At 49.8% G+C, this 15,069-nt stretch overlaps 2 protein-coding genes and 1 pseudogene across 2 annotated transcripts; all 3 read right to left on the bottom strand.

Annotated features, from left to right (window-relative positions):
• Positions 1–8,959: 8,959 nt before the first annotated feature.
• Positions 8,960–12,671, bottom strand: LOC122481090 (annotated as a pseudogene).
• Positions 12,672–13,011: 340 nt separating this feature from the next.
• Positions 13,012–14,425, bottom strand: LOC122481089 (histone H3-like). Its single transcript, XM_043576094.1, has one exon. It carries the CDS (start codon positions 13,642–13,644, stop codon positions 13,069–13,071), a length of 576 nt encoding a protein of 191 aa, XP_043432029.1. The 5' UTR covers positions 13,645–14,425; the 3' UTR covers positions 13,012–13,068.
• A 1-nt stretch (position 14,426) lies between these two features.
• LOC122481091 (histone H2A type 2-A) lies at positions 14,427–15,049 on the bottom strand. The gene has a single exon (XM_043576095.1). The coding sequence runs from the start codon at positions 14,922–14,924 to the stop codon at positions 14,532–14,534; it is 393 nt and encodes a 130-aa protein (XP_043432030.1). The 5' UTR covers positions 14,925–15,049; the 3' UTR covers positions 14,427–14,531.
• Positions 15,050–15,069: the final 20 nt, after the last annotated feature.

Genomic DNA, 15,069 nt, shown 5'->3' with positions numbered 1-15,069 from the left:
CCTCCAGAATGGTTGCCCCAGACTTCCAACACCATGGTATCAGTGCTCCTCTGAGCCTACTTCCAGACCAACCCTTGGGTCATCCAACTTTATGAGTTTTTCTACACTCGCTGGTGTAAAGTGATATCTCATTATTCTTTTCATTTTTGTTTCTTTGATTATTAATCAGTTCAAGCATCTCTACATGAGTTTGATAGCTTTTGTGTTTGTTCTCTTGTATATTGCCTGTTCATATCCTTTGCTCCAACATTGTTTCTAGAATAAAACCTAGCTTCTCCCTAGTTTGGCATGGAGTCCCTGGTACTAAAAGCTCACTTTTTTTTTTCCAAGATTTTTTTTTAAAGTAATCTTGACACCTACATGGGGCTCAAACTCACAACCCTGAGATCAAGAGTTGCATGCTCTATTGACTGAGCCAGAGGCACCCCTAAAGTTCACTTCTCGTCACTGCCCTTTGCCCATGCTACATGTGGCCCCATAAAAGTTCTTCTTTGTTTTCATTGTCTGTTCTGCCTGGATTACACCACCTTCTCCTAGCCCCCAATCTAAACATGCCTCAAAACCTAAATACTCTTTAGAACCCAGCTCAAAATATCACCACCATACTTGCTAAGCTGAAATGGACCTTTTCCTCTCAGCTCCCACAGAGCTCAACCTACATTTCCTTTAGTCATCTACCACGATAAGCCTTCCACTCTAGCTACTGAGGTGGGTATTACCTCCCTACAAAGACAGGCATAGGTTTGTGCAAGCATAGAGAGATTCAGAAGGCATATTCAGAGAAATATTAAGATTTATTAAACATGAGTAAGATGATTTTTACTTTGTTCTTTGTAGTTTCCTGTAGCCAGTGGTTTTTTCCTAACTATATTGTAAAACATTAGTGGGTTATGAAATTGATTTACTTGATAGAGGTCATCTTTTTACTTTTCCCTTTTTTTAAGAAGAAGATAGAGTATATCACAAATAGTATCATTTTGTGAAACTTGTTGCAATTTATATATATATTTTTAATATTTATTTTATTTTTGAGAGAGAGAAAGAGAGAGAGAGACAGAGTGCGAGCAGGGGAGGATCAGAGAGAGAGGGAGACACAGAATCTGAAGCAGGCTCCACCGCTCTGAGCTATCAGCACAGAGCCTGAAGCGGGGCTCGAACCCATGAAGCGTGAGATCATGACCTGAGCTGAAGTTGAACGCTTAACCGACTAAGCCACCCAGGTGCCCCTTCAATTTATATTCTTGTGTAAAGGCAATGTAAAATGAATTTCTTACTGTGAGTTGAGGTCGAGAGGTTTGTTCTACTGTGCGGAAGGGTCACAGAACATATTCCCCCAATATATGCTACTTTGGCATATTGATATTTTGAGCTGTAGGCTCAAACAACAATGTAAGGACAGATTTTCTCTGACCCTCCCCTCACTTACCTGCCTCAAGATACAGCCTCCAGAAGGAACTCAGTTGTCATAAGTCCCTTTCCTGGGAGTTTCATCAAGCAGGGAATATTACCCCTTATCAGAGGAGAACTCGACTCCACAGCCAGACAAACTTTGTCACAAACTCTCATATCTCCTGTGTACTCTTCTAAGGGCCCATTCATCTTTTAAAAAGGCATTTACTGTCTCCTAAGAGGACTCCAGTTCCCCTCCTCTTTCACTATTAAGATGGTATTTATGTCTGAATTCTAAGCCACCTTGGGGAGTTAATTATTTTTCCCTGGGTGTCTCCCATGTATACATGAGGTATGCATGTTAATAAACTTCTGTTTACAGGTACCTGGGTGGCTCTGTTGGTTGAGTGTCCAACTTTGGTTCAGGTCATTTTCTCACTGTCTGTGAGTTTCAGCCCCACGCCAGGCTCTGTGCTGACAGCTCAGAGCCTAGAGCCTGCTTCGGATTCTGTGTCTCCCTCTCTCTCTGCCCCTACCCTGCTCACATTCTGTCTCTCTCTCTCAAAAATAAAATAAACATTAAAAAAATATATTAAAATAAATAAATACATAAACTTCTGTTTGATTTTCTCTTGTTAATCTGTCTTTTATTATGGGAGTCTTAGCTAGGAATGCAGAAGGACAGAGGGAAAATTATTTTCTCTTCTCTATAGTACAAATATATATATATATATTTAATGTTTATTTATTTTTAAGAGAGAGACAGAGTGTGAGTGGGGGAGGGGCAGAGAGAGAGGGAGACACAGAATCGGAAACAGGCTCCAGGCTCCGAGCTGTCAGCACAGAGCCTGGTGTGGGGCTTGAACCCACGAACTGCAAGATCATGACCTCAGCCAAAGTTGGATGCTTAACCGACTGAGCCACCCAGTTACCTCCCCTACAGTACAAATATTGATATTATTTGTATCTATGTGTAATCACTTTCCCTGGAAAGCTTGAACCTAATACAAAAGAAAAGTAAAACACAAAGCGTAGGCTCAAATTCCATCCTGGTCACTTTTTAGCTGGGTGACCCGTATCCCCAGGGGCTCATCTTCACCAGAAATTTCCCTATCTGTAAAACAGAAATAAAAAGACCTACTTCCTTTCCAGGGTTATTGTAGAATCAAATGAGAAGACATAAGGGGAAGGCTTTTGTGAGTCACAAAACATCCAGGAACCCAAATATTCTTATTGTCTGGGTCACAGTCTAGAAGAATCTCTAGATGCTACTCCTCTAGATTATATAATGTACCCATTGTTTCCTGTGAGTCTTTCCACATCCTGATTGTGAGGTTCCCAAGGTAAAGATCTAGGACTTGTACTAGTTAGTGTTTATCAGAATGTTAATGAAATGACTAATAATTATTACTTTATTGCCATGTTGAGATTCTGCCCTAAGTACTTTGCATGGACTGTGTTTATCTCATTTCATCCCTATGGTAATCCTATGAGGTATGTACCTTTCTTGTCACTATTTTACAGATATTCAAACTGCAACATCAAGCCCCGGTTGTAGTAGCTCTGTCTTTTCTCTTCCAGTTTTTCCCAGACAAGTGAATCTGGGGAACAGTTTCCTAGTTGTCCAGTTTGGGCCTTCCCCAGGTCACCAGAGGTATCTAGCCAAGGGCCACAGACGTCTCTGTGTATTGCTCTGAAGGCTGGAGTTTTCTAAGTGGAGACACAGCCTCCCCTCTGGCCCCCACACTGTCAGACACAGGGGGTGTGAGTAAAAATGCAAATCTGTTCCTCGTGGTTTATACTCAGGTGTAACTGACAGACAGAAGGGCCTTTTGGAGATGGAAAGTGCAGGGGCACCTAAAAAGAGAAAATTAGGGGCAGTCTGGTTCTGCTTTGAGAAGGCCGTCTAAGAGGCTCTGAGCTCAGAATCTGCAGTGGGTTGAATAGTGTCCTCCCAAAAGTCATGTCCACCTGGAAGCTCAAAATGTGACCCTATTTAGAAATAAGGTCTTTGCAGATGTAATTAAGGATGTTTAGATGAAATTCTCCTGGATGTAGGATGGAATAAGAGAAAGGAGTAGGAAAAGAAGACATCCAGATGGCCAACAGACAAATGAAAAAATGAAATGAAAAATGAAAAACTGTTCAACATCCCTCATCATCAGGGAAATACAAATTAAAACCAGATGTTGGTGAGGATGCAGAGAAGGAGGATCTGTTTTGCACTGCTGGTGGGAATGCAAACTGGTGCAGCCACTCTGGAAAACAGTATGGAGCTTCCTCAAAAAGTTAAAAATAGAATGACCCTATGACCCAGCAATTGCACTGCTTGGTATTTATCCATGGGATACAGGTGTGCTGTTTCGAAGGGACACATGCACCCCCATGTTTATAGCAGCACTATCAACAATAGCCAAAGTATGGAAAGAGCCCAAATGTCCATCGATGGATGAATGGATAGAGATGTGATACACACACACACACACACACACACACACACAATGGAGTATTACTCGGCAATCAAAAAGAATGAAATCTTGCCTGTGCAACTACATGGATGAAACTGGAGGGTATTATGCTAAGAGAAATTAGTCAGAGAAAGACAAATATCATATGACTTCACTCATATGAGGGCTTTAAGATACAAAACAGATGAACATAAGGGAAGGGAAGGGAAGCAAAAATAATATAAAAACAGGGAGGGGGACAAAACATAAGAGACTCTTAAATGCAAAGAACAAACTGAGGGTTTCTGGAGGGGTTGTGGGTAGGGGGATGGGCTAAATGGGTAAGGGGCATTAAGGAGGACACTTGTTGGGATGAGCACTATGGGTGTTACACATAGGGGATGAATCACTGGAATCTACTCCTGAAATCCTTATTGCACTCTACTCTAACTGACGTAGATGTAAATTTAAAAAATAAATAAATAAAATTAAAAATAAATAAATAAGTAAATAAAAAGAAACAGACATGGGACTCAGGAAAAAAAAGACAGAGAGAGAGAGAGAGAGAGAGAGAGAGAGGAAGGAGCGGGAAAGACACAGGGGAGAAGGCCATATGAAGACACAGGCAGAGATTGGAGATTTTGCTGCCAGAAGCCAAGGAAAGCCAGGAGCCACTTGAAGTTGAAAAAGGTGAGGAAGCCCCGCCCTCCCCCCTCCCCCCTTCCCCCGCCGGGGAAGCTTTGGAGAAAGCCTGGCCCTGCTGATACTTCCGTACTTTGGATGGACCACTCGTCTCCAGAAATGTGAGAATATGAATTCCTGTTGCTTCAAGCTACCAAGTTTGTGGGAATCTTGGCAGCCCTAGGACCCTAACAGGTTCTAGCAGCAGTTTGGGTGTGAGCTTTCCTCAAGAGCAAGAAGAGCTTGGCCACTGCTACAAGCCCACGGTGAAGGTGAAGCGAGTCTGGGTTCTTCCTGCCCCGCATGGCCTTGGGGAGCCCTACAGAGGCCCAGGTCTGGGAGAGGCCAAGCAGTGTCTGGGAGCGCTCAGCGCCGCTCATGAAGACGGAAGCCTTGAGGAACTCCGGGCCAAGCAGGTCAGGGAGGCTGGTCAGGCCCGTGGAGGAGCCAACCTGTTCACTGTGGAACACCAGGTCTCCCAGACCCCTTTTTCCTCCTCAGCCACATCTTCCTCCACCCCACCCCCACTCCTTTCTACAAGTACACTTCCTACTCTGCCCCTGATGACACTCAGATCCCCACCCCCCCCCCCTTCACCAAGTTAAAAGAACCTGGCGTCTTTGATGAATGAAAAGGACCGTGTGTATCCTTTTCCTGCTTTAACAAACGACCCCAAATTTATTCTCTTATAGTCTCCAGGTCAAAATCCCAAAATGAGTCTTAAGGGGCGAAAATCAGTGCCAGAAGAACTGATTCCTTCTGGTGGCTCTAGAGAGGGAATCCATTCCTGTCTCTTTCAGCTTCTAGAGGCTGCTAGCCTCTCTTGGCCCCTGGCCTCAGCACTGTCATTACTTTGCCTTCTTCCCATTAGACCTCTTGCCTCTTTCTAATAAGGCCAGTTGTGATGATATTTAGGGCCCACCCAGATAATCCAGGATAAATTTTGCCTCAGGGTCCTGAATTTAATCACAGCTGCAAAGTCCCTTTGCTATATAAAGTAACATATTCACAGGTTGCAGGGATCATGATGTGGACATCTTGGTGGGGGGGGGGGGCTGTCCAATTTACCACAAATGTGCCCCCCTCCCTAAAGAATCACCCTTGAAGCACTGATTCTATTGAGGGGATCGGTGGTGGTGAACTCTGCCTTCAGCTAAGGTCACAGAAACAGGCTAGTGGTGGCTTTAGCCATTTGTGGACAAGGGTTACAACCTGTAGGAAGTTCCTTCCAGGGTACAGGCTAGGCCTGCTCCTGACCTGCAAATTCCTGAGAGTTCCCTGAGAGGCGGGTGGGTTGTGGGTGGGATGAGAGTGTGGGTACAGGGTGGTGTGTCCTTTCGAGTAAAGATTCAGAGGCCAAGGTTTTTAGGTCCTTCATGAGGCATTCCCTGACCGTCTAGGCAGTCAGGATGCTGACTTACAGAAATGAATAAGACAAAATGCCCATCCCGAAGGAACTCAGAATCTGATGGGGAAACTGGAAGGATAAATAATACCGGAGGAACTGCTAAAACAGAGGAGAGCATATGCTTGTTAGAACCTGAGGAAAGTGCTGTTGGTCTGAGGAGGAGGAGCAGGGGTGGTGGGGTGGGGGGCACATGAGGAGAGCATCACAGGGCTGAATTTTACAGACTAAACAGTAAGCCTGCAAAGTGGGGGACATACGTGGACGGAAGGAAGGGTTATGCCCAGTCATGGGAGTAGCTGTGAATTGCAGACATTGGGTAGGGCGAGAACAAACTTGTGTAAACAGGGGAATGGCTAATGAGCATCTAATTAAAAGCCAGGGAAGGTTTGCAATTTGGGAATTGTAAGGGTATTTACCTTCATAATTTTGTTTCAACTTTTCTAAATAGCTAATGATAGTCTTACATATTTTCCCTATTGCTCATTTTGGATCAGACGTGGGCTTGTCACTTCATGGGAATTGTTTTCTTTAAACGTCTCCAGACACCACCACTGGGCAGGTACTGTTATCCCCATTTTACAGATGAGGAACTGAGGCCTGGTGAGATGAAGCATCTTGCCAAAGCCTCATAGGTAATAAGAGGCAGAGCCAGGACTCCAACTCGAGTCTGTGGCCTTGCACTTAGCCTCTGCTTCTCTGTACTGATCATGACACATGGGCACGTGTTTCATTGCTGAAGGTAACAGGGTGGAGGAGATGGAGACTGTAAAGCTCAACTCCGGCACAGGGTAGACGTTTTTCTCCACTTGATAGTGGTGGTGACAGGTGGACTGTGGGTAAGCAGGTATCAAAGGGTCCGTTGAAGCAGCAAGGCCCTCAACCCTGTACATCATGAACCTCCCGTCACGTCCCCGCTCAGCTGCCAGGATGTCCTCTTCACTTGATGTTTTCTGCTTAGGAATTTGAACTTTGGAGTCCTAGCATTTCAGGCGGAATCCTGGGTCATGGCACTCACTAGCTGTGGGAGCTTAGGCAAGATACTTTAAGCTTCCTAGCCTGTAAAACGATGAGAAAACACCTACCTGCCTTGCAGGGTTGTCGATGATTAAAAGAGAGATGCAGTAGAAAGCATAGTTAGAAGTGACTGAGCCACGGGGCACCTGGGTGGTTCAGTCGGTTAAGTGTCTGACTTCAGCTCAGGTCATGATATCGTGGTTCCTGAGTTCGGACCCCGTGTCAGGCTCTGTGCTGACAGCTCAGAACCAGAAGCCTGTTTCATATTCTGTGTCTTCATTTCTCTCTCTCACAAGAGGGGATTCTGTGTCTCTCTTTCCCCGCTCAGGCTCTCTCTCTCAAAAATAAAATAAACATAAAAAAAAGTGACTGAGCTTGATGAACATGAGTGGTTATCATCATTTCTGAATGGTGTGCATAATACAGTGCTGTTGCTACCACCTATGCCTCCTTGGGACATATGCTGTCCTGGTGGTCCTCATCTGTCTCCAGCTATCCTTTGTCTCCTGACATTCCCTTCTTCTACCAGCCCCCTCACTGCTCCTGCTTGCCCAGGGTGCTGCCTCAGCCCTCTTCTCTTCTCCTGGACTTCTGGCTACATCTCATCCAATTCCCTGCCTTCTGTTAGCCCTTATTCCCTTATCCTTCTGCTAAGGGCTTCCCCCCAAAGTATTTCCAGGTGAGCCCCTTTACTGAATAGATTAATATTCAGAATTCCTGGTGAATGCGTCCTTCTAGATGGTTAACAGGATTCTCAACATCAATGTCAGAAGGGCCTTTAAACATCTTCTTGGTTCCAAAAGCAGTTTGCTCTCCCTGAATTCTTCACCTTAGTGAAATCTTCTATCATCTCCTAGTTCCTTGGGTCAAGGAGAATCTCCTTTTTCTCTTGCATTCTCCAAATGCCTAAATCACCACATCTTACCAACTTTACTCCCTACAATTCCCTCAAATCCAGCACTTCATCTCTGTCCACTCCTAGTTGCTGCTATAGCTGAGGCCACCATCAGCTCTGATTAAAGGACCCAAAGTCCAATGAACAATACCAGCTCCTTGGCTGACAGATTTTCCAACCAGGTTGGACATGAGAAGACTTTTGAAGAGAACATGAATTGCTTTTTGCCTGACTTTTTTTTTTTCTTTCTGACTGATCTGAAAGTGGGAAATTACTTAAGTACCTAAAACAATTAGATTTTGATGCTGACTTAAAAATTTTTGGTACTAGTTTTTGGTACTAATTTTCACCCTAGTTTCTCAAACCCACAAAGACATTCCAAAAGTTTCCTATTAGGCCTAGGAAGTTTGGATTTCACAGGATAGTGGCAGGGATGTCAACTTTGTCCTATTGCCAAACAGGTGTCCAAGTTGTCACTAGAATGCCTGTGGCAATTTGCGAAGCCCTTGAAGGCACTGGGAAATTCCTCATAGTCCTCCCAGAATATGTTCACAGTAAGAATCAGATTCTGTTGCCCTAGCCCCTTGAGGCAAATCACCAATATGGCAGCTAATAGGTAAGGCAGCAGTGTCCTGCCAAGGCCTGACCCTCTGCTGGGTGAGAAAGACTGGGTCAATAGGCTCCAAATCCTCAGAAAGTGAGTGTGCATACACCTGCTTCCACCGCCTGTGGTTTGCTGGCCCTATGTGAAGACAGGGGGCTCAGTCAGGCTGAATAGAGAACACTTCCATTGTCAAGACCCAGACCTGCTGTTGTGTAGGAGAGCTGAAAGACAGATTTTTAAAAAAATCTTTTGTACACTCTGAGGAATACAGTTTTAATGATCTATACACAATGCATGAAAAGTCTTATGAAAAAGTGCCCTTTTTCCCTGTACAAGGAGCGTCCTCCAAGTACCCTCACATTTGCCCCAGCGGACTATTTGGGGTAATCAGAAGAGACCCTGCCTCCTTCTGGGTGTTTCTTCCCTTACCCCTAGGCCTAGAATTTTGTTCCCCATCCTCAACCAGGCTAGTTCCTGCTCCTGAGCTTCCCTGAGATGCTCAATAAATAAAAATTCATTTGTTTTATTCAACAAAGAAATGAATATTTATTTGCCACTCTTACAAAATCTCATTTTTGACTGGACTCAGACGAGAGGTAGAACCTCTTAGAGAAGACAGCCTCTGTCTCTTGGCAGTCCGTTCCTATGGCCTCCTTCATTCTCTTGGCCAAAAGGTTAGCATTTTCTGCAGGCTCTTCCTTATTTGTCTTCATGCACTGCTTGTTCAAAGCAGTACCCCGACATCTGTGTTGGAGGACACATGGAGTGAGAAGACGCCCAATCTTGGCTGCTCAGGTATGAGGTTTCCTACTTTGTTTGTTTAGGGACTTTCTCACAACATCCTGGCGGACATCATCTTCCTTAGAGAGATTGAAAACTTTGCGGATTCTGCTAGGTCTTTGGGGCCCCCAGGCGACAAGGCACAGTAGGATCAGTGAGTCCAGGAGTATCCTTCTCCCCGTTTTTTACAATGACCAAGTTGAGAACACTGAGATTGACATCTGCAATGCAAGCCTGAACAGATCTGCGCTTTCTTCCCCCAGAGTCCTTCTGGGTCGGTGACAGGAAGGCCCTGTACTCGGCAGCAGGCAGACACAGCCATGGGTCAAGACACCCTGCTTCATGGGGAAGACTTGTTTGTCATTGTCACCACTGATTTGGAACACGTAACCCTTACACTCTTCACCTAGAGCATCAGCAGCAACTTCTGTGACTGTTCGCTTCTCATAAAAGGTACGAAGTTCACGTTCATCGTTCACTTCAATGAGTTTCTGGCAGCCAGTAGCCGGGAAAGAGTTGTTCAGCTAAGGATGATGAAAGGGGTGGGGTGGGGAGGGAAAAGTCTTAAGAAAACTGCAAAACCACCTACAAAGGTAATTCCATTGCAAAAAGCCTTTTATGGAACCCTCAGAAAATGAGCAGAGATCCTGAAATATCGGTTTTACTAGCTAAATGCGTGTACACAGTAACGCACAAGCACTGCACTAAAAATCAAGCTAATTTTTCCTCCAGCATCGCGGAATGACCCCAGAGCAAAGAGCCCTCCACTGCTCTATAGCCTATCAGAGCAGGAAGCCCAGTTAGGGGCCACCAACTAGGCAGCAAGGCCATATCTCTGAAAGGCAGATTAGTGATGCAGATGAGGTCCATCCTCTGAGGGGCTCACCTTTGACAGGAAACCAGTTAAGACCACCCAGGGAAGGGCACCACTGCCCCGCACCAGTGAGGGGCCAGGTCCTAACTCCCCCGTGCTCTTCCTCCTCTGCTTTCCTATTTTCCTTCCACACCCTGCAATCGTGGATTTGGGGAGCGAGCGCTCCACTTGTTGTGGTGGGAGGAGCACACGTGGGTAGAAACGCGAGGAGAGGGGTGAAGGCAGATCATAGCCATTCCCACTAAGCCAGGAATCCCTGAACTCTGCCTTAGCCACGGCAGATGCCCGCAGGCTGTTCTCAAATCTCAGGGCCACGGGCAGGTCTTGGGCATCTTTGGTATTTTAGGTTGGTTGAAGCTGATGTAGTATCAGTTTGAGGCATGGGATCCTGAGGAGGAAGGGCTCCGGCATGGAAATCAGGGGTCTGCTGAGCCACTAAGGGCTCTGCCACTCTGGAACGTAATTCTCCCTTTGAAGACTTCAGGCTGCACTTTTGGAAACAAATTTCAACGGACAAGAGATGCGGGCTGCAAAGGGGTCATCCCTGCAGAGCTCCAAGTCACTGCTACTTCTGCTTATAACTAAGTCACAGGGGATCCCATCACGTACTGTTGGTCTGAGCAGGGAATGAGGCCCCGGGCAGAGACCATGGGGCCTGTACTGATTTCCTAGGGCTGCCCTCACAAGATACCAGACTGCGTGGCTTAAACAACAGAAATTTACCGACTCCCAGCTCTAGAGGCTAGAAGTCCAAGATCAAGGGGCACCTGGGTGGCTCAGTTGGTTAAGTGCCAGACTTTGGCTCGGGTCATAATCTCACCGTTTGTGGGTTGGAGACCCGCGTTGGACTCTGCGCTGTATGGAGCCTGCTAGGGATTCTCTCTCTGTACCCCCGCCCCTGGTGCTCTCTCTCTCTCTCTCAAAATAAATAAATAAAAACTTACAAAAAAACCTTTTTTTGTGTTAAGAAGTCCAAGATCAAGATGTCATCAGATTTGGTTTCCTCTGAGGCCTCTCCTTAGCCTGCAGGTGGCTGCCTTCTCACTGTGTCCTCTTATGGTCGTCCCTCTGTGCTGACTGTGTCCTGATCTCCTCTTATAAAAAAGACACTACTCATATAGGATGAGAGCACATCCTAATGACATTTTAACTTAAATGCCTCTTCAAAGGCCCTATCTCCAAATACAGTCACCTTCTGAGGTACTAGGAGTTAGAGCTTCAACACAGGAATTGCTGGGGGGGGGGGGGGGGGGGAGGGGGGAGGGGGGAGGAGAGACACAATTCAGCCGGTCACAGGGCCTATTCTGAAAATCTCTGAGTCTGGGGCTGAAAACTGGGGACCCTCTGGCAGGAGCAGAAAAAGTTTTCTTCCTTTCTTCCTCTCTCTCTTTCTTTCCTCCCCACACTCCTTGCAAAGGGCAAAAGTTTTCAAAAGTTATCTCTGCCTGTTTCTGTTCCCCTCCGTGAATTTTCACCAATCTCTGTGTGAACGAAACCACCAACTCTGGTCTCTTCCGGGTGTACATAAACGACGATCAAGGATAAGAGGTGTCAATCTGAGACGCACACAGCCGCTGGTGTTTGAGTTCTTGCTCGTGTAATGCCAGCTTCCCGAGGTCCTGCCCCACTCTTCTAGGTAAACAGACTCATTTCTAAGACCCCGAGAGGCGTGAAGACTTCCATTTCATCTGGTGTAATAAGACTGGCCCCTCGGAGAGAAACTCAAGCCTCCGCCCGCACAGATGCTGGGGCAGACAGACGTGGGCAAGGAGGGGAAGGGAGCAGGGCGTGCTCTGCCTTCCCTTGGTTCCAGCCGCCCGAGAGCTTGAACTACTGAGCGCCCCCGCGCTGGATAACTCAAGTACCTGCACAAAACTCCTCAAATGTCTCTGCATGTGGGGTTGTCCTCCTGGAAGAATCGCGAGTCTCCTGCTGTGGACGTGAGCAGGGAAGGATACCGACCAGGCGGAGCTCCCGGGGAGTGGTGTCGTGTATGAGGAGGCCTTTGAATCCCGGTCCATCTTCCCACCGCGGCTGTTTTAGAGAAACCCATAGGACTGTCAGAGCTGAATGCTGGGCCACACAAGCCAGACCCTCTTTGTCCTGTGTGTTCCTGCCCGGAGCTGCCCAATCCTACCTTCTTCCTTAAGGTTCCTTGGCATTCGAAACAAAGGGCGGGGCGGGGCGGGGCGGGGGGAGAAAGGCGGGGAGAGAAAGTGCAAAGCGCGAGACCTCTGGCAACGTCGCTGCGGCGAGCAAGGGAGTTTTGCCAAAGTGGGTGAAGGGGATGAATGGCACCCGTTAAGTGTCCCGCTGCCCGGGGCAACCTGGGCGTTACCGACACCCGACGTGCAGGCAGGGTTTGGGAATCCTGACGACGACCTAGCAGAAACCTGGCGGTACCAAGGTGGCGGGTGGCGGATTTGCCCCCTCCCACCAGCCGGAGCGCCGCGCCTCTGGGGGCCACTTCCGGCGGGGGTGTGGAGGCCGCGGGAGCACGGCTCCCGCTGGGGAAGAAGCCGGGCCAGCCGAGTCCGGACCGCTCCCTAGGGACTCTTCGTCGTCTCTCGTCTCCTGTCCCGACAGCTTACAACCCGGGGCCACCGTGGGGCACGTAAGAACACCCCAGGAAGAGAGCACGCATGCCCGCCCCACAGAAGCCGAAGTGGGGGTCCTGGCCGCACCCGAAAAAGGGAGCCAACAAACGGGACGGGACGCCCCTGGACTCGGCGCGTGGCCCCGCGAGCTACCTGCCGGGAGACCCTCCGCTTTACCCGGTTCTGGTGCCTCATCCGCGCGGTGCGGGGGTGGGGGTGGGGGCGCGGCGGGTCTGCTTTGCACAGGGGAGGTGGTAGAGTATGAGAGCGTCGGCCGGGAGAGAGCGAAGACGAGTGGCACAGCTTCTTTCAGGTGCCGTCGTGGGTGGCTCTGAAAAGAGCCTTTGGATGGGATGGAACCTCGAGCCGAGCGCGCACTTTAAGCCCGCTCCCCGCGGATGCGGCGAGCCAGCTGGATGTCCTTGGGCATGATAGTGACGCGCTTGGCGTGGATAGCGCACAGGTTCGTGTCCTCGAACAGCCCCACCAGGTAGGCCTCGCTCGCCTCCTGCAGCGCCATCACGGCCGAGCTCTGGAAGCGCAGGTCCGTCTTGAAGTCCTGCGCGATCTCGCGCACCAGCCGCTGGAACGGCAGCTTGCGGATCAGCAGCTCGGTGGACTTCTGGTAGCGCCGGATCTCCCGCAGGGCCACGGTGCCCGGCCGGTAGCGGTGCGGCTTCTTCACGCCGCCCGTGGCGGGCGCGCTCTTGCGGGCCGCCTTGGTGGCCAGCTGCTTCCGCGGGGCCTTGCCGCCGGTCGACTTGCGGGCGGTCTGCTTTGTACGGGCCATAGCGAACCAAAACACCAACTCACCAGCGCAGCGGCAGCGAGAGTAACGGGGCCTCGGCCCGCCGCCGCACTCTTTATAGGCACCGTCTTCTTCCGATCGGGCGGGGCGATAATTGAAAGTCCCGCGCTGGCTGTCCATTGGCTGTGACGTCACCCGTCCCGGCATCACTCATTGGCCTGGGCACAATCCTCCCTACCCCGCCCACTCGCCTCGCTTTCTACTTTCCAGTTCGCCAAGTCTTTCTCCTACCTTGTTTTTCCTTTCTTTTCGGCGGGCGGGGAGGGAGGAGGGGGGGGGCTCATTTTTGAGCTCAACTCTGTCCGAATCTTCCTCCCTGACCCTTTTACCCTTTTGCCGCGCAGTACCCTCTTCCTTCCCTCGCGGGCTCCCCAACTCCACCTCACTTTTCCGTTTGCTCCCCGCCCCCCCAAAGCGCCTTGTCCCCTTCTAAGAGCCCCCTCGTTGGTGTGATGGATCTTCTTTTCCCGCCTTGTCGGTACTTTTCGGATGGGAAAGTTGTCCGTCTCACTCCACCCCCTCGCCTCCCGAGCGCAAGATCCCGCCTGCGGGGACCTGTCCCTCCGCTGCGAAGGCGGCCCCCTCACTTTTACTTGAGACAGCCGGCTCAGCTAAGCCAAGGTCAGGGCCGCCACACTCCCGCAAACTGCCAGCTCCCCTGCCGACGGGGGGTGCACGTGTGTTGCGCAAAGGCCTCGCGAGCCCCGGAGTCGCGTACTTGGCACCCACTCCCGAGGGAGGAGCCCGGGGGCCACCCAACAGTACTACTCCTAGCGCAGTCGACCGTGGCTGCGCCCAACGGGCTCTAGCTCCTCTCCCTGCCTTCAAGTCCTAAGTAAGATCTACGAGATGGTTGAGGCGCAAGATTTGAGAGGCCAGGAGCGGCTCGGCGACTACTGGCCAATAGTGGAACGGAGAAGAGTCGCTAGTGTGAACAACTCTTTATTTGAAAGGGTGGGTGGCTCTTAAAAGAGCCTTTGATTTCACAGGTACCCCTTTGCCACCAGGGCTGGCTGAGCTTCCGGACGCCGGCCTCACTTGCCCTTTGCCTTGTGGTGGCTCTCCGTCTTCTTGGGGAGCAACACGGCCTGGATGTTGGGCAGCACGCCGCCCTGGGCGATGGTGACTTTGCCCAACAGCTTGTTCAGTTCCTCGTCGTTGCGGATGGCCAGCTGCAGGTGGCGGGGGATGATGCGCGTCTTCTTGTTGTCGCGGGCCGCGTTCCCCGCCAGCTCCAGGATTTCCGCCGTCAGATACTCCAGCACCGCCGCCATGTAGACCGGCGCGCCGGCCCCCACCCGCTCGGCATAGTTGCCCTTGCGCAGCAGACGGTGCACTCGGCCCACCGGGAACTGCAGGCCGGCGCGGGACGAGCGCGACTTGGCCTTGGCGCGAGCCTTGCCTCCTTGTTTGCCACGGCCAGACATGACGGCAACGCTCACCGCGACCACCTCCCGCTTGACGACCGAGAATAGTCGCCGCAAACGCCGCCGCTTCAGCCTTTTATAGGCAGAACCCGGATTGTCTACGGGGCACTTTGATTGGCTAAGGCAGATCTGTGTTCTGACGACC

The sequence above is a fragment of the Prionailurus bengalensis genome, chromosome C1 (assembly GCF_016509475.1).
Source record: "Prionailurus bengalensis isolate Pbe53 chromosome C1, Fcat_Pben_1.1_paternal_pri, whole genome shotgun sequence".
Taxonomy (NCBI): Eukaryota; Metazoa; Chordata; class Mammalia; order Carnivora; family Felidae; genus Prionailurus; species Prionailurus bengalensis.
This window is presented reverse-complemented; position numbering and strand designations above follow the sequence as displayed.

Excerpts from the sequence above, each read along its gene's own strand:
- LOC122481089 (XM_043576094.1), bottom strand. The coding sequence starts at position 13,644 with ATGCCGGGACGGGTGACGTCACAGCCAATGGACAGCCAGCGCGGGACT.
- LOC122481091 (XM_043576095.1), bottom strand. The coding sequence starts at position 14,924 with ATGTCTGGCCGTGGCAAACAAGGAGGCAAGGCTCGCGCCAAGGCCAAG.